This window comes from Apium graveolens, chromosome 1 (assembly GCF_009905375.1).
Source record: "Apium graveolens cultivar Ventura chromosome 1, ASM990537v1, whole genome shotgun sequence".
Taxonomy (NCBI): Eukaryota; Viridiplantae; Streptophyta; class Magnoliopsida; order Apiales; family Apiaceae; genus Apium; species Apium graveolens.
In genome coordinates this window covers 196,693,244-196,716,412 of record NC_133647.1, presented here as the reverse complement: position 1 = coordinate 196,716,412, position 23,169 = coordinate 196,693,244, and the positions used below count along the sequence as shown (strand labels likewise).

The window sequence follows — 23,169 nt, the reverse complement described above, 5'->3', positions numbered from 1 at the left end:
TATCTATCATAAAAAAAATAATTTTTTGAATATCAATTTGACAAATGCGTGTTTAATAAAAAATATGATAACCAAAGGGCCAAATGACAAATACGTATCCCAAATGGTAAAATCAACCACTACCCACCAGAATTGGTACTTTCGTCGATTTTCACTAAAAAAATGTTATTATTAACATTTTTTTCAAAATTCATTACATAATTGAAACCATTATTTAGCAGTAACAGACTTTATCTGTATGGTATTCAGCTTGACATGTCTTCTTTATTTCTTTTCTTTCATTTTAATTTCTTCCTATAAGTCTTCTATCTGTTCATTAGCCAGTTTAATGAGCTCATTTTTCCCATCCTACTCTATTAATTAATTAGATTTATCGAATTATTAACGGATATTGACCACATTTCTACATTTTTTTTTACTTAAGAATGTACAGCATCTCTAAGGCATGGAAGCAAAAACACTTCTATGCAGGCATTGAATAGCATTCTGGTGACTACAACATCAAGATTTCAGATTGATGCCATGCCCTTGTCGGCCAAAGCATGTTGCATATTAGTTGAAGCTTCTCGCCTGCTCATTAGCCTACGGTTAGCTCTTTTATGACTCCGCTTATGTCTTCTACGTGACATGGCGGAGGAAGCAGCATCTTCAACGTCCTCCTCTCTTTGCGGGACATTCCATTCAAAAGGATCTGTCACTGTATCAATGTCAGTACTCTCCTGCAACCAAAAGTGATAATTTAGATGACAGACATTTCAGTATTTCACACTTCTGATTTTTTTGTCCATTTTCTAAAAGCACACCTTTTTGGAAAATCTGTCTCTTTTTTGAACACCAGAAATAGCAGAGATAGGGTTGTCGACCTGAAAATTAAAAACACGATATAGCTGGTGACCATTTTCTGCGCCTTATGTGTGATTTGGATTTGGAAAGGATATGTGCTTCTTTGCATTCACTAGAATTCATAATACATGTCCCGAGTCATATAAGTGTGGAACTACTTTCAGTATTGAAACCCTCTTCATTTTGATTAATAACTAGGATCAGGATGTACTTTGCATAAACCGCAACCTGACAGTGGGAAGTAACACAGTCCTTGAGGAAAATACTCTAGATTGAGTGAAATGTGAACTTACAGTAAATGGCTTGGGTTGCAGATCAGTATTCTCACTGTAAGAGCTGCTCTGGCTTGTTCTCTGAGAAGCAGAAGCAACATCTCTAAAAAAGTTTTTGCAGCGCCAAACATGTTTTGGATCCGTGGATAAATCATCAAAAACTTTCTCCCGGTAAAAATGCTTGGATACGTACTGCTTTATTATATCTTCACTCTGCAGAGGAAATTTTTCCACAAAATTCACCAATCTACATGTGTACATAGAAACATTAGTTAATTTGCATCAGAACTTTTGTAACATCTGCAAGTTTAAAATCAAATGCAGAACTATAAAAATCAAAACATATTTTAGCAATAGAAACCTCAAAATAATACAAGTTCTATTTTTTTTTCTACAGAACAGATAAGAACTCGAAATAAAAGGAAATGCACTAGTCTAAATATGGACTTGATCTTTATAAAAAATTATTTCCACTTTACATAAATTATGATTCGCTAACAAGGAAACCTAATCCAATGAGTAGTTATCTGAAGAGGAGTTGTTGATGGTGGATACTCATAATAATTTCCATCCCTCAAAACATTCCCAATCGCTGCAACATTCCTTCATACTTCAACAAACATCTCCTATGCGAAACTCTTTACATATTTCTTGTCCCTCTTACTAGCACATCTACCCATTGGTGAAATACTATGAAACCTTTGACATCCATCTACCAAATTGTCGTAGTCAAAATAGTAGGTGTTCGGCTCTTTCTAGTTTCAAATTTGCCTCCTCTAAATCAGCTCAGAGACTTTCAATTTCAATTTCGAGGTCAGTCTTTTTACTAAGCTCATTAATTATCCCTATAGGATGTTCTTGAATTGATTCATCACTATTTGAAAAATGGTCAAAATTGTTGACAAAATCATCACTATCTAAGCTAAGGTTATAGTTTGACAAAGGTATTCAATGCTTACTTTAGCTTCCTGTAGACTGCCTTTTAGACTTGACATGTGAATTATGAATTTAGTCCAGTGTGTTTTCAAGGTACTAGTAAATTTATTGTCTTAGAATTTTGTAGGCAGAAGTACGTTGAGTGACACTGAGGATCCTAACATTGAGGATCATGTTGATAGTTCACCATCACCTTCGTCAAACTATGACCCTAGCGAAGATAATGATAATTCCGTGAACAACTTTGACCATTATTCTGATAGTTATGAATCAATTTAAGAACATCCTGGAGAGATATATAATGAGCCTACTAAAAAGACTGACCCCGAAATTGAAATCGAAAGTCTCTCAGCTGATTTTGTGGAGGCAAACTTGGAACTAGAGAGAGCCGAACACAAGACTATTTTTACTACGACATAATCTGGTAAATGGATGTCAAAGGTTTCGTAGTACTTCACTAAGGGGTATATGTGCTAGTAAGAGGGACAAGAAATATGTAAAGAGTTTCGCAAAGGAGATGCAGATTGAAGTACAACGGAATGTTATAGCTATAAGAAATGTTTTGAGGATGGAAATTAGGATGAGTATCCACCATCAGCAAGATCTTTCTCTTCATATAACTACTCATCGGATTAGATTTCCTTGTTAGCGAATCATAAGTCACGTATAGTAAAAATCGTCTATAATAAAGATTAAGTCGTTATTTAGACTAATGCATTTCCTTTTATTTCGATTTCTTATTTGTTACTTATGTAGGAACACAAAATAATTTGTTTTATTTCGAGGTTCCTATTTACTAAAATATGTTTCGATTTATACAGCTCTTTGTATATTTTATGATTTACACCGTGGTTGAGTTTAAGTAAATTATGTAGGAACCATGCCTCGTCATAGTAATAACAACGTGATGACTCAATTAGAGGAAATATTGGTGACATTAGTAGGGAACCATCAAGGTAGATCCAGGAGCTTCATATATAAATTTAAGAAGTTAAGTCCTACCAATTTTTAAGTATCCACATTTTCATCAGAAGTGGATAGGTGGCTATAAGAGATGGAGAAATTTTTTGACTTATTAGGGAGCACGGACGAACAGAAAGTCCTTTGGCAAGCTACCAACTCCAAGGGAGTGCCTATGATTGATGGCTTACGGAGAAAAGGTGTGTTGAAGGCAATGCGAAAGGGGTTGCCCAAGCATACACATGGTAAACTTTTAAAGAGTCATTTCAGAACAAATATTTTCCTAGAACCGTACAGGCTAATTAAGGTGTAGCGCGATTTTATACGGTTGGAACAAGGAGAAAAACGAACTGTATCGGAATATGAAGTTGAATTCACCCATTTGGCCAAGTATGCGCCATCTTTTGTTGCAGACAAAATTAGTAGGATGCTTAGGTTTGAAGAAGGGATACGAAGTGAGATTAGGAGGCATGTGTCGACATTTGAACCGAGTAGTTACAAGATGGTGTAGTGAAGAGAGGATTGATGGTAGAGGACGGAAAGAAGAAATTTGAGTCTAAGAAGAAAGCTGAGCCTACAAGTGGATTTGACGAGAGTGGACCATCAAAGAAGTTCAATAATCGAGAAAATTTTATTCGACGCGATTCAGGAGCTATGCTTTCTTGTTCCATTTGTTCCATATGTAGAAGGAATTAATTGGACAAGGATTGTCGCTAGGACATCAGAGTCTCTTTAAGGCTGCAGAGTGTCCTAAGAGTGAGACTTCAAGATACATGAACAATAGGAATAAAGGCACTCTAGCCGCACTTGGACCAAACTACGGCCTAACCTTCCTAGCGGGCCAAATACCGGGCAAAATACGGATTAAGGTATGAAACGATTTTGAACATAAAGAAATTTGTAATATATCTAAAATCTGTTAATTATTAAAATACTGCTAATATAACTAAAAATACGGGACTAATAATATTACTTTTAACATAGGGAAATTTGTAGCCAGAATATGTAGCCCAAATCGTCCAAATTTTAGTAAGACATGAGCAAGAATGAACAAAACTTTTTTGAAGAAAACAAGGCGAATTTCAGCTCTTTATTTATGCATGAAGTTGTTTATTTTGTCTTACAATTTCAACATTTTTATGTGCAAGGCAATTTGGAGTTTACAATGTCAAACAACCTGCCTTTGTTGTTATTCTCCATGAAACAAATACTGCAGGCTACAGAGGAACATATATTGAATGTCAACCATCTATTATATTTCTTATTACTACACTTTTTTCACTCAGCAGTCAACAGTTTACTTTAGTTTAAAGTTTAGATCATTTTAAAACTCTCAATTTCTTCAAAAATCATCAAATAGCTGATGGACAATATAGAGGGTAAATATTAGCCTATTAGAGAGCTTTCTCAGCTTTTAAAGTCATATTAGGTACAAAACCAGATATAAAAGGTCTTGTAGTAAAGCATAAAGACATACACATTTCCCAACTCTTGTTGAATATGAGTTCCCTCCTGGTTGAGAATATGTTCAAATGATGAACCAAATGAGTGCTGAACTCCATATCCTCCACCCATGAAAGCACTTGCTGCGAAGATAAAAACTCGTATGTTCATGCATATAACTGTCATTAAAATGCAAAAATCCTGAAATATGATTACTTTATAGGTTATCTAAACATTCACAACGGTATTTTTGGTATCACGGTTCACTGATGGCATATTTTTTATTGTGTAGTAGAACGGTGCAGTGATACCTAAAGTGTGATGGTGAACTTATGTTTGCAGTATTCTTCCGGCTCAGAATTACCATCTTAAACAAAACAGAATCTATCAGCCTGTTCTTTTTATGTTCACTGCTTATTAAAGTTGAGTCATTTTACTACTAATTCTGCACAAGACAGTCGTTAAATTTCTTCTGTATTTCTTTCCCTGATTTCAGAACTAACATAAACCCCTGAACCAAATATGTTCCAAGGGTGTCTAACATAGCCAGATATTATCTTCTTTGTTTTCCATCTTCACCAATTACTTGTCTTTATTACCGCATCTTTTATCTCATCTTCTCCAACATTAAAAAACAATAATTTAGGTAAGTTGGTTCTTTTACATCATTAATTCATTTGAATTATAATGCATCTGTATGATTCTTTTAAAGCATTTATCCACATGAAGTTACCCAGGTATAGTAAAAAAATCTTATGACGATAATTAATTCTACAGAGGAGTTTGAGTTTAAAGCTGCACAGTCTAGGACATCATAGAAGTTTAATTTTAACAGTTAGAAATTTTAATATGCATTGGATTACAGTTACAGTAACAGAAGGAGAGGTTTTGTTTGCAACTACCACTCAATATGGAGAAGTAAATGAGGTGATGCGCAGGCTGACAACCTTTTCACAGCTATTACAAATAACTGGTTATATTTGTGTGTGTGTGTGTGAGAGAGAGAGAGAGAGAGGTAGAGGTATTATTATAGTTACTGATTGTGAACGAATTCCAAAAACTCCATGCGACCGCATCTGCCAGGAAAAATTAGAGACCTCTATCAGTAGAACCCAAAAATAAACTTTAAAAAAAGCATAAATAAGAAAAATAGGAAGCAAAACAATAAAAATTAAAGCATACTGCAGAGTGACATTTGCAAAACAGGATGAGTTAGTTCATACAAGTACAAGTATGAGAAATAAAATGCTGGCTGGAGATATAAGTTACAACACTATAACTGGTCAATTTGGTGATGCATATCACTGTGAAGTTGCACATATGGAAGTCCCAAAAGCAATTTAGGCAATATGTAACTATAAGTTGGTTAGGAAAATGTGTTCCTTGTTTTCATAGAAGTGACCGAAGACGAACTTTTAACTAGAATATGAACGGAAGGGTGTCACCACTTATAATACAATGGTGCAGGTAAGCATTGTATAACTTTTTTTACATGACAGCTCCTAAAAGATATAGGTAAGTTTGCGTGAATTGGAACCTTCCCCTATGTCCATACCCATGTCCGAGTGTCGAGTGTCCGACACGGGTACTCGAAGCAAAACGAAGAGTCTGGGTAACTAAGACCTTCCCTAAACCCTACTGATGTGTGAGCTCTGTGCAACGCAGATGACCATCATAGATATATGTCTTGGAATGCATAGATGCATGTCCACAAGCGTAGCTATTCAGTTCTACTCCATGCTCATCATTCCTATCTTGCAGGCAAAAGTCAAAAGCTACGAACTTTCTGTTTTCCAGTTCATTGCTTATTTCGGCTTGGTGCAGACTACAAAGTGTTTAAACATCATAAGTTAACTGAATAACTGGTATGAAAATCACAAGCTATTACTTTGCAAAAGTGAGCTATAGGTTGATGGTTGTTTTTCAATTGTCTATTAGCCTTGCACAAACATTAAAGCACAGAATTGCAGATAGAATAGCTAATACTAGTACTCGTGGTCTCTTTAGTTTAGGAAAAAATGCTTAGAGGGAATGGAAAAGACTTTTTAATAGGCCCCTGACAATGTAGGAACTATGTTACTCGTTTCTCAACTTCATGGATATACATCGGTCTATATTTACACCCAATTCTTTCTTATTTGCTTGCAAGTTGCAACAGATTTGCACTGTGTAATACAAAAAAAAATAGATCAGCACGCTAGTCCTTTATATCACAAGTTTTGAGTTTTAATTCATTTTCAGTAAAGAAGCATCTCTACATTGTGGCATAGTACTATTCCTAATGCAAATATACATTTTGGTATGATAAGGTAATCATCTCTGTGTCCTTGATTTATCCCCTAATGATCAACTCGAAACAATTCTGATACTGCATATTCTAGGAGAATTTCTATGCTACGTGATTCAAAAATTCAAATTGGGCCGTGTCCATTGCATTTAAAGGCACTAGACTTCAAAAAATTACTACTCAGAGAGAAGTGATAGAGACAGTGTGAAATGTTTAACGGCTTTATAACAATTTATATGTATGTGTGTAGGAGAGTGAGTGAGAGAGACACTATGCCGCAATTACCTCCTTCATAAGGCAAGTTAAACACTTTTCGAAGCCTTCGTGTCCCTGCCAAGAAAATTATGAAAGAATTTAAATAATTAATAGACAACTCTAAACACAGATGCAAGGCTAAACCACAGGAATGCATTTTGCTGCACTACAAACCAGCGACAAGAATAAACATTTTCACAATTAAGAATCAGTAGCATCACCAATGCTCCAAGATTACAATATCCTTAAAATTCCTTTATCGCAAGCATCTGAGACTATCTTCAAAACTGTAATTTACTCCAGTTAATGTTGACGTTTAACCTATTAATTTAGAATAAGAGTTAAGGAGTAATATAATAAACCATTGTTTTAACAAGAAGAGTAATATAATAAACCATTGTTTTAACAAGAAAATGTAGTTCTGGAATAGATGTGAGTCAATACGTGTATTACTTTCTACAAGTATCTCATGGAAGATTATTACATTAGTGTTATGAATATTTGACATTCAAATTACACTTAAATGGCATCAAGTTTTCCTGGTCAGTTGTAAATTGCATGGTACTGGAGCTAAATTTACCTAGATATAGAAACTTTGTTAAGAAAAGACCTAGACTGGATCATATCTCTCCAAGTATCAACCAATTTTTTTCATATCCCAGTCCTTCAGCTCATGCACAAATCATCTAACTTTCGATTTTGAAAAAGCACACAGATGTGAAATTTGTCTCTCATAATTTATGTAGAAGGCATATGTACACCAGTGTGCCAAAGAGGTGGGCTTACATGGACATCAATGACAATGACACATAGAAACACTGTCAATTTGGCTCAATGATCTATTGAATCAAAGGTAAAAAAAAAAAATTCTCTACATATGCATAACCTATCTAAATTTATATAGTATCTCCAAGAGAAACTAACAACAATGTCTCTGAACTTCAACACAAACACAGAATCAAATGTTTATAATAAAGATCACTACTGGAAAAAGGTTCTTATATATTGCTATGAGGTGAAAACAGTACCTAACTTGACAGCAATGCCGGCAACATAAAAACCAATCCAGAAAGCTCTTCGTGCATGTTTCCCGGATTCCTCGAGTATATTCTCTTCCTCTAATGTTAGCCTTACCTGCAAAACAATCATACTTTAAAGCGCTCCTAAATTTTAACACCTATAGCAGCATATGTTGCATTCACTTCCTTATGGCTGAGAGGAAGCTAGTAGAGAGCGTTTCCGCCTTTATGAATGTGAAATGCACTCTGCAATCTGAACGGAGGACAGATCATGCCCAGGAATTTTATTTTAGGACACCGGACAAATTTTGAAAAAATCCCTTTATATTTTTGAATTTTGAGGGGGCACTTTCATATATTTTCAAAAACTTTAATGGTGAAAAAACGTAAAATTTGATTTTATGAGGGACACGTGTCCCCCGGTACCCCTTACTAGATCCTCCCGACGTGTGTGTCGCGCAGAGGATGATGACTATAACGTCATCCAACAATCTTACTAGCAACTAAAAGGCAAAATCTTGATCATAATGTTCAAGTTAATGAACCAAGTCATACATTTGATCACATCATCTAAGTTAACCATTCAAAACTAAAGCTTAAACAATTATTATTATTAAAAAGTAACCAATTACACATATTACATATCAGCATTTGGGAATAATTTCGGGAATCTTAGCATTTTCTTCAAACAAGTGATTAGGGATTACATATATCAATCAAAACATTATGGGCTATATAGCCTATATATAAACATAAATATAGCAAAAAAAAAAACTTAATACCTCTTTTTGAGAGAGAGCTTGTTTGAATTGTAAATAAACCAATATCCTGTCCATTTTTGAGATGGTAAAATGAACAATAGCTAGCTAGTTAATTTGCTTAGGGTTTAATTGCTTACATGCTTGTTTTATGCTTGTCTATTAACAAACTTTTACAGGGTAGATGCAACATGCAAGAGCAACTTACCCTGGAATACACAGATAAAATATAACATGAAAATCAAGTGTTAAGGATGATTACAAAATGAGAAAAATCCGGACTTCTTAATTATCAGTTCGGTACAAATCTGACTGAGCGATCTATCTGTACTATACTATGATATAATATATCTGTACTCGATTTCGGTTCACAGAACCGTAATTGAGTATAATTTGGTACATTTTTTTTTAATCAACTATCAGCACCCTTAAATTCAAATACTAAAACAATACGCGCTACTCAAGTTTCAGGTTCGAACCCCGCCAGTATCAAATATTTATATTATTATCTATACACTATCCAATATTCAGGTTCGAATCTCGACAACAACAAATCTTTATATTATTATTTATAAATGTACTAATAAAATAATGATCCAAAATTTTTAATTATAATTTTAAATAATATAAAAATATTAATGAATTAAAAATTTTATGCACAACAAGAAAATTTTAAAACAAATCAACAGAAAACGGAGTTATATAGTAAGTGCATCTTAAAATACAGGTGAAAATCAAACTAGACAACTAATTTGGACAAATGTGCTATTTTTGTAAAATAAAATTAAAAAAGAAATACTTTTTTCCTGTCGTGTGTTCGATTCTCGTTTATCTCAAATTCATCGATACTAAGTTATAAAACATATAAAACTAGTTATTCAAAATTAAAATTAAAATCAAATTAATATGATTGTTAAGTAAAAAAATAAAAAAATGTTAATATAAGATCTATAAATAGTAAATATATTCAAAAACTAATTTGTATTTCCCTCCATTTACACACACACCCCTCCACAGTGATGAACCACCCCATCTTAGCTCTCCCAACTCCACCACCACCCACAACTCTACCATCTCCAACTCCATTTATGCAACCGCTTGTTGCGAGATTTATCGAGAACCAAAGACCCCGGAAAGGCACTCAATGTGTTTGATGAAATGCTCAAGAGAGGAAGTGGGGTTGATAGGTTTAGTTTTCCGCTTGTACTTAAGGCGGCGGGGAAAGTTAAGGCGGTGGATGAAGGGATGATGGTTCATGGGTTGGTTGTTAAGATGGGGTTTGCGGATGATTCGTTTGTCGAGACGGGGTTGGTGGGAATGTATGCGTTTTGTGGGGAATTTGAGTGTGCACGGAAGGTGTTTGATAGAATGACTGAGAGAGATATTGTTACGTGGAATATTATGATTGATGGGTATTGTTCGGAATGGTTTACTGTTTGTGTGTTTTTAATTTTTAGAGTAAATTGCAGAGTGGTGGCCTGTACGTTACTGAATTTTTAAAAATGTTGTTAAGTTTTGAAGTTCGTAAATTCTTTTAAATATGTACTACTAACTTTTGTGAAGGTGGAAGGGAGGTATTCTTTTGAAATGTTGAAATAAAATCTTACCATGGGAGCTAATTTTTTAGAAGGCGGAAACTAAAGTTGGCCATTAATTAGCGAACTTGAAAATTTGGCAACTTTTTTGAAGTTCGGTGTAAACTAAGGTCACTACTCTGTAATTTACTCCTATTTTATTTTTAGTTTTAATAATTTTGTGACGTGTTTGTTTGAATGTTGAGCAGGTACTGCAAGAGTGGATTGTTTGATGAAGTGGTGTTACTTTTGGAAGAGATGAAGAGGTGTAATATTGAGGCGGATGTGAAATTGTTTTCGACTATTCTTTCTGCTTGTGGTCGTGCGGGTAATTTGGAGTTTGGGAAAGCTATTCACAAAATAATTGTTGATGATAATGTCATGATTGATTATCGTACGCAGAGCACCCTTGTTACTATGTATGCGTGTTGTGGTTCTATGGACTTGGCTCAGGATATGTTTGATAAGTTGAATCCGAAGAATGTAGTTGCTTCAACTGCTATGGTTTCAGGGTATTCAAAACAGGGACAGGTTGATTTGGCCCGCGCGATCTTTGGTCAGATGGCAAAAAAGGATTTGATCTGCTGGAGTGCGATGATTTCTGGTTATGCGGAGAGTGATGCGCCTCAAGAAGCTATAAAGTTATTTGGTGAAATGCAAGACTCCGGAATATATCCTGATCATGTGACCATGTTAAGTGTTATTTCAGCTGGTGCAAATGTAGGAGCACTGGATCAGGCTAGATGGATCGACGAATTTGTCAAAAGAAATAGATTTGGGGATGTTTTGCCAATAAATAATGCCCTTATCGATATGTATGCCAAGTGTGGAAGTCTTGAGGATGCAAGAGAAGTTTTTGTTCACATGCGACGAAAAAATGTCATAACTTGGACTACTATGATCTCTGCATTAGCTATGCACGGGGATGCCATTAATGCCCTAAAGATATTTCATCAGATGAAGTCTGAAAATGTTGAGCCCAATGGAGTGACATTTGTTGGTGTTTTATATGCATGTAGCCATGCAGGATTGGTTAGAGGAAGGTATAAAGCTTTTTGCATCAATGGTGGATGAGTATGGCATAACACCGAAGCACGAACACTATGGTTGCATGGTAGATCTCTATGGTCCGTGCTAATCTTCTTAGGGAAGCTCTCCAGCTTATAGAGAGTATGCCTTTTGCTCCAAATGTTGTAATTTGGGGATCCCTTATGTCTGCTTGTAAAGTACATGGTGAGTTTGAATTGGGGGAGTTTGCTGCAAAACAGCTTCTGAAGCTAGACCCTGATCATGACGGTGCCCATGTCCTCTTATCAAATATTTATGCCAAAGAAAAACAATGGCACAGTGTCGGAGAGGTGAGGCAGTTAATGAAACACAAAGGTATATCAAAGGAACGGGGAACTAGTAGGATTGAGCTAAACAACGAAGTCCACGAGTTTTTGACAGCAGACAAGTACCATAAACAATCAGATGAGATCTACACAAAGCTAAATGAGGTAGTCACTGACGTAAAGCGAATAGGTTATACACCGATTACCTCCAATGTATTGACTAATTTAGATGAAGAAGAAAAAAAGGAAGCAGTGTTGTGGCATAGTGAAAAATTGGCACTCTCTTATGGGCTGTTGTCCAGGGAAAACTGGGACATGCATTCATATTATCAAGAACCTCAGGATATGTGAGGACTGTCATACTTTCATGAAGCTTGTATCAGACGTGTATAAGACGGAAATTGTTGTCAGAGATAGAACTAGATTTCATCATTATAAAAATGGTGTTTGTTCATGTAATGACTACTGGTAATCCTTAATGGTTGTTTATAATACATATGAAAGTACAGATTGAAGCAAGCTTTGTGTGTCTGAACATTCAACACTTTCTATTGATAACTTTCACTACATTCAACACTTTATAATGATAATTTGACAAGTTTAGCTATCACACATTCAACTTTCACCATTCAACTGAAAATTTCACAAGTTCAGCAATCAAACCATAGTGTTGCACAAATTATATGACACTATGACAGATATGAATGAACAGAACAAAATATGAGATATATTCAAGTTGTTAATTTTGAGCTACGAGAGTACAAAAGAAACTCAGATAGGCTCTGTAATTCTAGCAAAGACTATCAGAAATGAGAACTAGATGCCTCAATTGTGAGAAGACCAGGGTCCAGGAGCACTCTCATTTCCTATCATCTTATAAATAATTCTCAAGTTGGGACATTGAAACTTTCCTGACTCTTCTTTTAAACTGGCTGCCTTGAATAGACAACCACCAGAACTCCTGATTCATTTTTTCGCAGTAGCCTGGTAATCTTTAACTTCAAGAACTCTAAAACTGCTGGAAGCAATCTTGCATTCTCTGTTACGAAACTTCTCTTATACTCGAGAATCCATGTATTACGCTCTAATTGCACTACCGAAGCACTCCATTTTTCTTGTGTCCATGAATCATTTGCTCTTCGGATCACATATCCAGCCTTTCCATTAGCCCACTGTAAAATGAATGGTCATGAATACAAGCTACTGACATACGAAAGCATGACCTCAGGCACACTATACTAACAGAAAACACAAACAAATAACAGAAATTAAATGGACTGCATTTCAGAAATCAGTCTGAATCATACCTCAGTAACTCTTCCTGACAAGACAGTATATGACTTCGAAGAAAATGTAGTTGTAAGCAATCCAGCAGTCTGCAAAGGCCATCCCCATACACGCACCTCCTCCACCGCAGATTTGTACAGTATTAGATACGAATTTAAGAGCAAACCATCCTACAATATCGAATACATCCAATAAAAACTGTAATCTACTTCTCACAAAACACATTGCAACCAAAAGGGCTTCAAAATTAAAAAATACACATACATTCAATTAAAACACACAAAATGATTTGATTGCATATTTATATACCTGATTTATCTCCCATGTATCATCAACAAAGCTACCATTCAAATTCTTCTCACCAATCAATCCCTTAATCCCATTCCTCAAATACGCAAACCTTTCATTCAAATCCCGCAAACCGCAAGATTCCTCCCCCAAATTCCCTCACCAAATCATCCGATAACTCTGGCCTTAAACCCCTCGAAACCACCCAAGAAAACCCAAACTTCCAATCCCAAAACCAAAAAAACCCCGAAAAACAACCTCCTCATAAACCCCACCTCTCTTTTCTCCTTCTTCTTCACATCCCCTTCAAACCTCAATTTTTTACTCGCTTTCATCACGGGTGATAAGGCCAATCTTACAAGAGAAACCCTTGACTCAGGAGTAGAAACACCATTAGGACTAAATGGAATTGGAGTCCTCGATATCGGATTAGACGACAATTTAGTGACAGTAGATCTTTGAACACTCAATGGCATTAAATCAAGAGTGGCATTAATACTTGCCAAGCACATTTCACATTTGCAATTAGCATCTTTTCGACAATCTGGAAAATAACAGCTCGTGTCTCGGGTTTCAGATTGTTCGTCTTCCGTTGTCGAGTACTCGGAGGATTCTGGGGTTGAAGTGACTGATTTCATTGCGTGTTTGGTGTTTGATTGTGTCTGTGTGTGTGTTTTCTTTAAGACTGTGTGTTTGTTGGGGGAGATTAGGATAGAGCCGTTGCTTTTTGAAATTTAAAATGCCTAAACGGTCTTATTTGGAGATTTTGGTAAATAAAAAAGAAATCAGGAAATTGCCTAAAGGACTGTTTTAACTTTTAACTTATCATATTATCTCTCGTTGGTCGGTTAAACTACCGATTTTCGATTTATCGGATAATTTTTAAGGAGATTTATCGGGAATTAGTCAAATAGGACAAATTTTTATAACCATGCCCTCAACAAAATATTAATTTGTTGCTACTCACTAATTTGTCCAATTATATGTTTGAAATATTAATTTTAATAATGGACACGTTCCTAATTATTTGAATAGTATTTGTTATTCCAAAAAAATTAACCAATTTTCTTCTCAAATAACATGAAAAGACATATGAAATATTTTAATTTTGAGAAATATTTTAATTTTCTTCCGCACATGCTCTGACTGAGGAGACATAATCATAAATTCTCCTCCCGTGGGATTCGAACTTGTGACCAAGAGGATAGTTTTCATCTTTTTAACCAACCGAGCCAACACTTGCGGGATGTACACGAGAGTTCTACAATACTATTAGGAAAGTTACTATCTACTATCGAACACACGTCAGCATCGAGAGAATATAACATTTCTCTAATTTTTTTAGTACAACCTATTATGCGGGCAATCAATATTTCAAGTAATACTAGGTGGACAGAATTTTTTACAAAAAAAAATATATAGAATTACATGACAATTAATATGACATATTTTTTGTTGAATTTTTTGATTTGAATACACTGATCATTCCAATTAAAACACAATTTTCCAATTTTATAGACAAAGCATTTTCCTTCCAACATAAACATTTCTATTGAAAACAAACACTATCACTTTTGGTTCAACCTAACCTCTCTCTAAACACCTTATTATCAGGGGAAAAATATTCTATGCAGGTCAAGGTCATGGATACATTATAATTACATGACTTCAATTCTTCAACTAATTTCAAGAAAACAAATGAACACATTCATCCCCATGCTTTACGATCAAAAAGGTGAAAAAACCCAAGTAAAAGTCATGCAGAATCAAGGCACCATCAACCAGTGAAAAAACATCTTTTGTACAAAACAAGTTGCATGAGAGCTGAACAGAAGCTCTTCTATAAGTCAGCTTATTCCAACAAAAGTTAAACCAGAAATCACACCTTTTTACACCAGCTTGTTACAACACAAGAAAGACTCATTTCCTACCTGTGATGCACTTGTTGATCTGGCATACTTCTTCGAAGAACTCGAGGAGATATCGGACCTTCTACGGAGCATCTGCCTCATCCCCTCAGCTACTAGAATAGCAGGATTGGCTTTAAATTTACTACAAAATGACATATGAGCGTTTATAGCGTCTTCAAGACTAATTTTAGCCCCGACTGTTTTATGATCCTGGTTCTGTCGGTGAGTAGTACTAATGTTATTTTGTTTGTTGACTTCATCTTTAACTGCCTCTGAGCACAATCCACATAGCCATTTGCCTTGAAACTCAGACTTGACTTCATTAATGTAGTCTTGAGTACAATCTTCTTTAAATCCACAACACTCACACATGGCCAACTCAGTCTCCATTTCTTGAGTACAATCTTGCATGTAGGTTTTGAAGGTCAAAATGGGAATTATGATGGTTTGGAAATATAATGTGGGGGATGAGTGGGGATGAAAGTGAAGAGGGAGAGGAGGGGGTTTTATAGTAGGGAAATGTGCAATAATTTGCTCCATGTTTCAAGGGACATAGGCAGTGGAAAATGGGACAAACTGGTTGGGCCTTGTCAATTTTATTTACCTAAAGGAGTTTGGAATCTGCTAACTGTTTTGTTTTGTTATGTTTGATGCATGTAAGCATTTTCTTGGTTCATTGAAATTTTATATAGATTGGAGAATGAAAATTTTTGAGTCCGGATTTTATGTACCCTCCCATGTTCCCTAATATGTCATTTTTTTTATTGATCACTTTTTTACATTTTACGTGATCAAATAACTGATACGAAACATAGTTATTAAACAAACTGACATATTGAAACATAAAGAACATATTAGGGACGCGGGTGAGAGACGGACTCGAATATTGCAACCGATGTTTAAGGGGTGATGTTTATTAAGTGTTCTCGTGCGGCGGTCTTGAGGGGAAAAAACTAGTACATGTTTGTTTTTCTAACACTTTATAAATCATAAATATGTACATTTTAAATTTATAAATTACTTTAACAAACTAAAATATCAACATATTTCATGCTCAATTATAGTTCTTAGAGTTGGGTCAAAAATAATTAAATTTCTAATTAATCAGCTGGAGACTTGGAGGCATGCTTATTAGGGTTTGTTTTTTTTCTTTGGAGTTGATGGAGATTTGACAGTTACTTTCGGTTAACATTGATTCACTAATCATTTGACTTTGAGGCTAATTTGTGTGTAATTAAGTTAACTTTTGTCTAGGGGGTGTGGTTAAGTTACTTTGATTTCATTTATATATTTTTGTTTCCAACTTATCAAATTTAACAGTTACTAAATTTATATTATAAAATACAGAGGAACTTGAATGAAAACTCTCTAATTATACAGTCCATGGTATGACATTCAGACCACTTAAACTAGATTATCTACTTAAACAAATGTTACTTTTTAATAATTTTAGATTCCAAATCTTTGACTCATCTTTAGATATGATCAGATGAGTGATTTCCATTGATTAATTGATAGTTTGGAATGTATATACACATCCAGTGCACATACTTATATTTAATACATAGTACATAATACATTATACAGATTTCTTTAACAACTTTCTAGTGTTCTAAGAATTGAGTTGACATATTTTGCCATTTTGTGAGTGTGCAAGGTTTTAAGTGAGATTTCAAGTGAACGTTTGGATTTAAAGGGAGTCGTATGACGATGAAATACTGTGTTAGCCTTCTTCAGAATTCAGTCGCGATACATGTTTAAATGAGTCCGATGAAATTATATGTTAGCCCTCTTTAGAATTAGTCGCGGTGCCTGAAAGCCAGTTGGTTAACAAAAAAATGGGTTATAACTGTTGACTTATCATGATGTGTAGACAGACAATGCAGATTAATGTTAACAGTCTAACCATCTGCCAATCCCCATCTCCACATCACATCTTACAATCTGAATCCAAGTAAATCAAAATGAACTTGCCCAATGTGTTCTATTATTTAGGAAACATGTTCCGAGAGATACTGCAAGACTCTTCTGTGATGGAACTGAATGAATGCAAGGTTCAAGCAATTGATTAAATGGTTCTAACCAAATGTTGTAGTAATTAGTTAACTGCATGCCATGCATGACAAACTGAATGGACAAGAAGAGTTCATCCAATGGGTGGCCCTGCATGGCCAAGAAGAAGAACAACTATCCAGGTGTGGATTTTGTGAGCTTCTTTGTCACTCTCCTTGCCTAACAATAATTATGTTATTGAGACCAGATTAACAATGCATGCACATAGTGACTTTCTTACCAGATGATTAAGGCCTAATATGAATACAAGTTCAAAAGAAAATTAAAGAGCTGGACCCTCTATGTTACTTATAAGTTAAAAATTCAGGTATTTCTTACTTATAAGTAACTTATATCTGGACGACAAACAAGGAGGCTTGTGCTCGAATGAATTTTAATATGAAATCTGAGAATCCGTGATTTTTGGAGTTGAGACTGGTGATTTCACACAAATTACTACTGGTTCACAAAAGAAATATCGGTTTACATTTCAATTCGTTATTATTATAATAAACTTAATATCAGTCACACTAATAGGGTTTATATAGCGAACAACCAAACAGAAATAAATGAAATTATTCTAAGAAAAAATATGGTGTATATGAAATTTGGTAGGTAAAAGATGCAATCGGAAATATTCTTGATAATTGGTGATTAAAAAATATTAGCCACTCAATTATAATGATTGATACAATGCATTATGCATGTTAAGGATCTCTAAAAAGATAATTAAGCAACATCTATAAATACACCAAGTATGTATGATTGTAACAGTATTCTTGTTCAATTTTATCCTGAAACTCATTACATAATCCAAGCACTTGAGAAATTATAGATTAATAGCACATCAAACTTAGTACAAACCAGCCTTATCTACAACAAACAAGGTTTTCAAGTTTGCCAAACAGATTGTCCATGAACAAACTTAGATTCAGTTCTGCAAGAAGCACCAGAAACCATATCTTAATTGGCTAAATGCTAATCAAAAAGTTGTCTTCCTAGATGGTCTAGAATACCAGAGTCAAATGTTTATACATTGCGAAAACGACACATTCCAAATTACCAAATAATTACAGACAGAGTATGGCCATGGCATGTGGGGTTGCTGAACTTAAAGCATCTCATTACACAATGTTTATGTTCTTGACCATGAATATTTGTAGATCTTTGCAATCATCTCTTTCAGACTCAGAGCATGTGGATTCTTGTCTACTAGTCCTACATGCAATGGCCTCAGGCCCTCAAATTTGAAAGTTTAAACCATTCTCTATCTTATGTCATTGCATGTGGTTCACAATTCGATTGTGATAAATATCAAGTAGGTCACTTGGTGCGTCCAAATGTATCAAGTGAGTCACTATTTTCATGTAGTGAAAGGTGGTGACTGGTGAATAATCTATCTGGAACTAGACAAACAGTGAATATTAGAGTATCTGATGTAACAAGACATGTAGCTGCACATTCAATGGTTATTCTAGTACTATGTTGTCACCAAGCTGAAAACATTTATAAATATTTGTGGATATATAATGATCTAGATAATTAACATGTTTGGCTGCTGCAGATTATCTTAATTTGGCACTGATTTCTGTTTCTGGCAATGAAGGATTTAGCCAACCACTTGTCATCATTAACCCCCCTTGCTTCAACATTCACTAGATAATTATAATTTTTTTTTTTTTTGCTAAGTGATAATTATAATTTCAACTTGAAGCATCCCATTACACAATGTCAATGTTCTCATAGTGCTGTCATTTTTACTTGCTTTTGCCCTACATTAACTTTTAAACATTTTAGAACTGTTTTCTCACATGGAGGATCTTGTTTTCTTATAGTAATATCCTAACAACCAAACTCATAAACTCTGGTATTGTAAATTCCTATGTTACTCGGTACTCTTCCTTTTACTTTCGAGTATTCGTGCGGACACTCGACACTCGGAAAGGGTAGTCAGACTTGAACACTTATTTTAGGCTAAAAACATACATTTTTTTTAAAATGTTGTCAGCGTCCGATGTCGAACACTTCTAGCCGAGTCCGAGTAACACAGATAAAAACAGGACACTAATACAAACATGTATAACTCCCAGCAATGCTACTATATGCAAATTTACCAGGGGCCTACAACATATCTGGGGAGTGTTGTATTTTGAATAGTTAGTTTGAATTTTAGTGTTTTTCACATGGCATCTCATATGCAGGCCATTGGTTTTCTTCAAACCATGGTTTCTTCTTTAACCCCATACATCCACTTGCAATATCCCATGACCAGGAATCATCCAGTTTTTTAGGCATCAATAGAGGTGTACATGAGTTGTCGAAACCGACCCAAACCGGCCCTATTTCCAGCCAACCCAACCCGAAAATTACAAACCTTCATATAATTGGGTTGAATCGACTTCAACTCGGCTTTAATGAGCTGGGTATGGTTTCAGATTTTATCGAGCATCAACATTATGATCATGTCCAAAGAATATAGTTAAATCTGTTCTTAAATTATATTCGTTTTTGAAAATTGAATTTATCTCATAATACGTAGCTAATTTTTTACATTTTGGATATCATTTCTAAAGTAGGATTTTTAACATACATACATGAAATTCATATTTACAATTACACGTGTCACTATCTTTTATCGCGATATGATATGATACAAAAACCGTTTACGCTTGACAACGCCTCCTTAATACCTCCTTACCTTGCATTGTTGCGGCTACTCTAACTTCGAACTCTACCTCCAAAAGTTAGTTGATGCTGTGGGGCTTTGCTTGCGAGTCATTTTGCATAATACATTGCATTTGCTCTTTCTTGTTCACAAATAATTTAAAATCATAAAAACGGCTACAAATGAGAACACACAAAATTCTGTTACTCCAGATTCTTAACATTTAAAATAAAAAATTTGACCCGTATTTTAAATTTCTTATTTAGTATGAATCCATAATATATTTTTAACCTTTTTTTCTGAATAAAAATTCAAATTTTAAAATTTTATTTAGAAAATGAAAAAATCTTAAAACTAAATTATAAAACTATAACAGCCTTAAAATCTCATTATATTTTTTATAAATAAATCCGAAATTCGAAATCCGAAATTGTCAACCGTGCTCAGACCTGGTCTTTAACATCCCCTGCACCCATCAACGTATCACTTACTGTGCGCTGAGATTTCTCAGTGAAACAGCCAAACAGGTAGCACACTTTTTAAATATTAATATTTTTAATTAATTTTGCTAAATTTCTAGGTTTTAATTTCACTAAGCAATCTTTCTAAAATTATCATGTTGTGTGTGCCCAAAGTACTGAAAGAACATAGATTTTATAAATGCACATAAGGTGTTTGTGTAAATGTCAAGATGAACTTACTTGCTTACTGAACTTCATTTTTAGTACTTGCCCATAAGTTCAACAATTGTGGTGGTGTATCAATGCAGCGTACATAGTGAGTAAGATAAGAACTACTTTTAGTGAACTTTGCGCTAGAACTAGAAGCATTCGATATTTTTTAGTGTTTAAAGTCGTGTCGTTTTGGCAATTTGACATCTATCATTCTGACATTTATGAAATATTAGTCTGCGTTAACAATGCACATTGTATTTCTGGTGTATGAAATGCTTGTGATTTGTGACTGGCAGATGAAGTGAACTTTTTGTGCAACGCGTTTAATTAGAATAAACTAGGATGAATGTGATATGGCCTAGGCTTCTGACTCCGACTCATCTTTGTCAACTCATACGGAAACAGAAGAGTCCAGTAAAAGCTCTGCAGATATTTAATGAAGCAAAATCGAAATTTCCTAATTATCGTCACAATGGTCCTGTCTATGCCACAATGATCAGCATTCTTGGAAGCTCGGGGCGGATAACTGATATGAAAAAAGTAATTGATCAAATGAAAGCAGACTCGTGTGAGTGCAAAGATTCTGTTTTGCACAACTGCAATCAACACGTATGCAAAAGCTGGATTGCTTGATGAAGCCGTTACCCTGTTTCAGAACCTTCCTAAGTTTAATTGTGTGAACTGGACGGAATCTTTTAATACACTTTTGGGAATAATGATAACCGAGTCTAAGCTAGAAAGTGCTCATCGTCTTTTCTTAGAGCGCTCATCTGGTTGGGAAGTAAAATCTCGAACTCGTTCCTTGACCTTGCTTATTAATGCTATGTGTCAGAGTGGTCGTTCCGATCTTGCCTTGCATGTCTTCCTAGAATTTAATAGTCAATGCTGTTATCCTGGCAAAGAAACTTATAGAATTCTAATGAAAGGATTATGTGCTGATGGGAGACTAGACGACGCCACACATCTATTGTACTCGATGTTTTGGCGAATTTCTCAAAAAGGTAGCTGTGAGGATGTTGTGATATATAGAACTCTCTTGCATGCTTTTGTTGAAAGCGGACATATCGATGAAGCTGTTGAGCTTCTTGGTAAGATCTTGAGGAAAGGTCTAAAGGCCCCAAAGCGATGCCTCAAGCAGCTTCATCTTGCCAGATTCCATGATTGCGATGACAAAGGAGCGAAGAATTTAATAGACGAAGCTCTGATAAAAGGTGGAATTCCTAGTTCAGATAGTTATAATGTGATGGCGGTTGATCTCTATTCGGAGGGTAATACTAGTACAGGTGACAAGGTGATTCAAGAGATGCATGATAGAGGTTTCAAACCTTCACTTCTGATTTATGAAGCTAAGGTAGCGGCATTATGTAGGCATGACCGTGTTAATGAAGCAATAGAGGTAATAGAAAAGGAAATGGTGAATGATAATTGCATTCCAAGTATCAAGTTGTACAACACTGTTATGAAAGGCTTGTGTGATGAAGGAAGATCTGTCATGGCTATTCAGTATTTGAAAAAGGTCTTTAGGCAGGTCGGTTGTGTTCCCAACAAGGACACTTACTCCATTTTAGTGGATGGATTGTGTGCTGAGGCAAAATATATTGAAGCGGGTCAAATTTTAGAAGAAATGCTAAAAAGCTCCTACACTCCTAGTGAGAAAACTTATAATTCCCTAATACAGGGTCTTTGCTCAATGGACAGGCCATTTGAAGCGATTATGTGGTTAGAGGAGATGGTTAGCCAGGGAAAAATGCCGGATATTGCTGTGTGGAAGTCACTGGTACCTTATGTATGTGCTGAAATGCACTCCACCAAAGTTGTCTCCTGCAATGTTTGAGCCAATATCTAAAACAGTTAACTGATTGTTCATCTGGATCCTTTGTTATTTCAGATTTGAATTCAGTTGACAAATAGAGGTATGCCTAATATTTTCATCAATGTATTTTATCTGTATTGCTCCTTATGTGTTGTTTGAACATAAATCATAAGCTACCTTTTATCTGCTTAATGAAGGTTTATTGAAGCAAAAGTATCAAATAATTGCTTGGCAGACTAAATGCAATAGGTTGTGGACCTTAGTATATAAAAAGTTAAAAATCCCATGAAAGACATGCATCATAAAATCAAATCTGCTACGATCCCCACCATGTTATGTATTTTCAATTTTTCACATTCCTGCCAAGGTGCTCACGACAATAGATGCGACTAATCCTCTAGTGGGGACTAGAGGGGAGTGGAATATCTCTAGGTGTGGTTAGTTCAGGGCCTGTTCATATTTTATTTTTATAGCAAAAATGTTCAGATTAGATCAACTAATATATGTAAGAAATTTAGACGATAGTGTCACAATATTTTAGAGGGGCTGATGCTGACATTAGCTCTGGACAAACGATACCCATCAATTTTACAAGCTGAGATAGCCCTGAGTTACTGGCCTTGCTTAATTTTTTTAAGTACGGGTATCAGGACCTTAACTCTCTTCCTAACAAAGCTTCTTGGGACCAAGCGCCCAACTACATTGACAACGTTGTTGGATTTGGATACCATGTCATGTATCTGAAGGTTGTGACTTGTTGGTCGAAAATTCCTATACAGGTCCAGGAGAATCAACAGCA

At 35.2% G+C, this 23,169-nt stretch overlaps 5 protein-coding genes across 6 annotated transcripts; 2 read left to right on the top strand and 3 right to left on the bottom strand.

Annotated features, from left to right (window-relative positions):
- Window positions 1-360: 360 nt before the first annotated feature.
- Window positions 361-8,978, bottom strand: LOC141676782 (uncharacterized). 2 transcript variants are annotated; one of them, XM_074482496.1, is made up of 8 exons: window positions 8,798-8,978; window positions 8,025-8,130; window positions 7,027-7,071; window positions 5,492-5,530; window positions 4,489-4,597; window positions 1,137-1,362; window positions 804-863; window positions 361-719 (listed from the first exon to the last, which is right to left on the bottom strand). In XM_074482496.1, the coding sequence occupies exons 1-8, from the start codon at window positions 8,849-8,851 to the stop codon at window positions 510-512; spliced, it is 849 nt and encodes a 282-aa protein (XP_074338597.1). In that variant the 5' UTR covers window positions 8,852-8,978; the 3' UTR covers window positions 361-509. The 2 variants fall into 2 exon arrangements, with proteins under 2 accessions (XP_074338597.1, XP_074338604.1); XM_074482503.1 differs by lacking the exon at window positions 8,798-8,978 and adding an exon at window positions 7,171-7,317.
- Window positions 8,979-9,739: 761 nt separating this feature from the next.
- LOC141676765 (pentatricopeptide repeat-containing protein At4g14820-like) lies at window positions 9,740-12,237 on the top strand. Its single transcript, XM_074482479.1, is given in 5 exon segments — window positions 9,740-10,185; window positions 10,557-11,382; window positions 11,384-11,470; window positions 11,472-11,987; window positions 11,989-12,237. Coding segments are annotated over 5 exon segments (1,848 nt in total). The 5' UTR covers window positions 9,740-9,931; the 3' UTR covers window positions 12,154-12,237.
- Window positions 12,238-12,268: 31 nt separating this feature from the next.
- Window positions 12,269-13,985, bottom strand: LOC141676773 (uncharacterized). The gene is given in 5 exon segments (XM_074482488.1): window positions 12,269-12,853; window positions 12,989-13,138; window positions 13,278-13,412; window positions 13,414-13,467; window positions 13,469-13,985. Coding segments are annotated over 5 exon segments (1,014 nt in total). The 5' UTR covers window positions 13,895-13,985; the 3' UTR covers window positions 12,269-12,604.
- Window positions 13,986-15,145: 1,160 nt separating this feature from the next.
- On the bottom strand, window positions 15,146-15,556 carry LOC141715000 (uncharacterized). Its single transcript, XM_074518489.1, has one exon. The coding sequence runs from the start codon at window positions 15,554-15,556 to the stop codon at window positions 15,146-15,148; it is 411 nt and encodes a 136-aa protein (XP_074374590.1).
- A 4,720-nt stretch (window positions 15,557-20,276) lies between these two features.
- On the top strand, window positions 20,277-22,588 carry LOC141676745 (pentatricopeptide repeat-containing protein At1g05600-like). Its single transcript, XM_074482458.1, is given in 3 exon segments — window positions 20,277-20,410; window positions 20,854-21,148; window positions 21,150-22,588. Coding segments are annotated over 2 exon segments (1,491 nt in total). The 5' UTR covers window positions 20,277-20,410; window positions 20,854-20,899; the 3' UTR covers window positions 22,392-22,588.
- The last annotated feature ends 581 nt before the right edge of the window (window positions 22,589-23,169 follow it).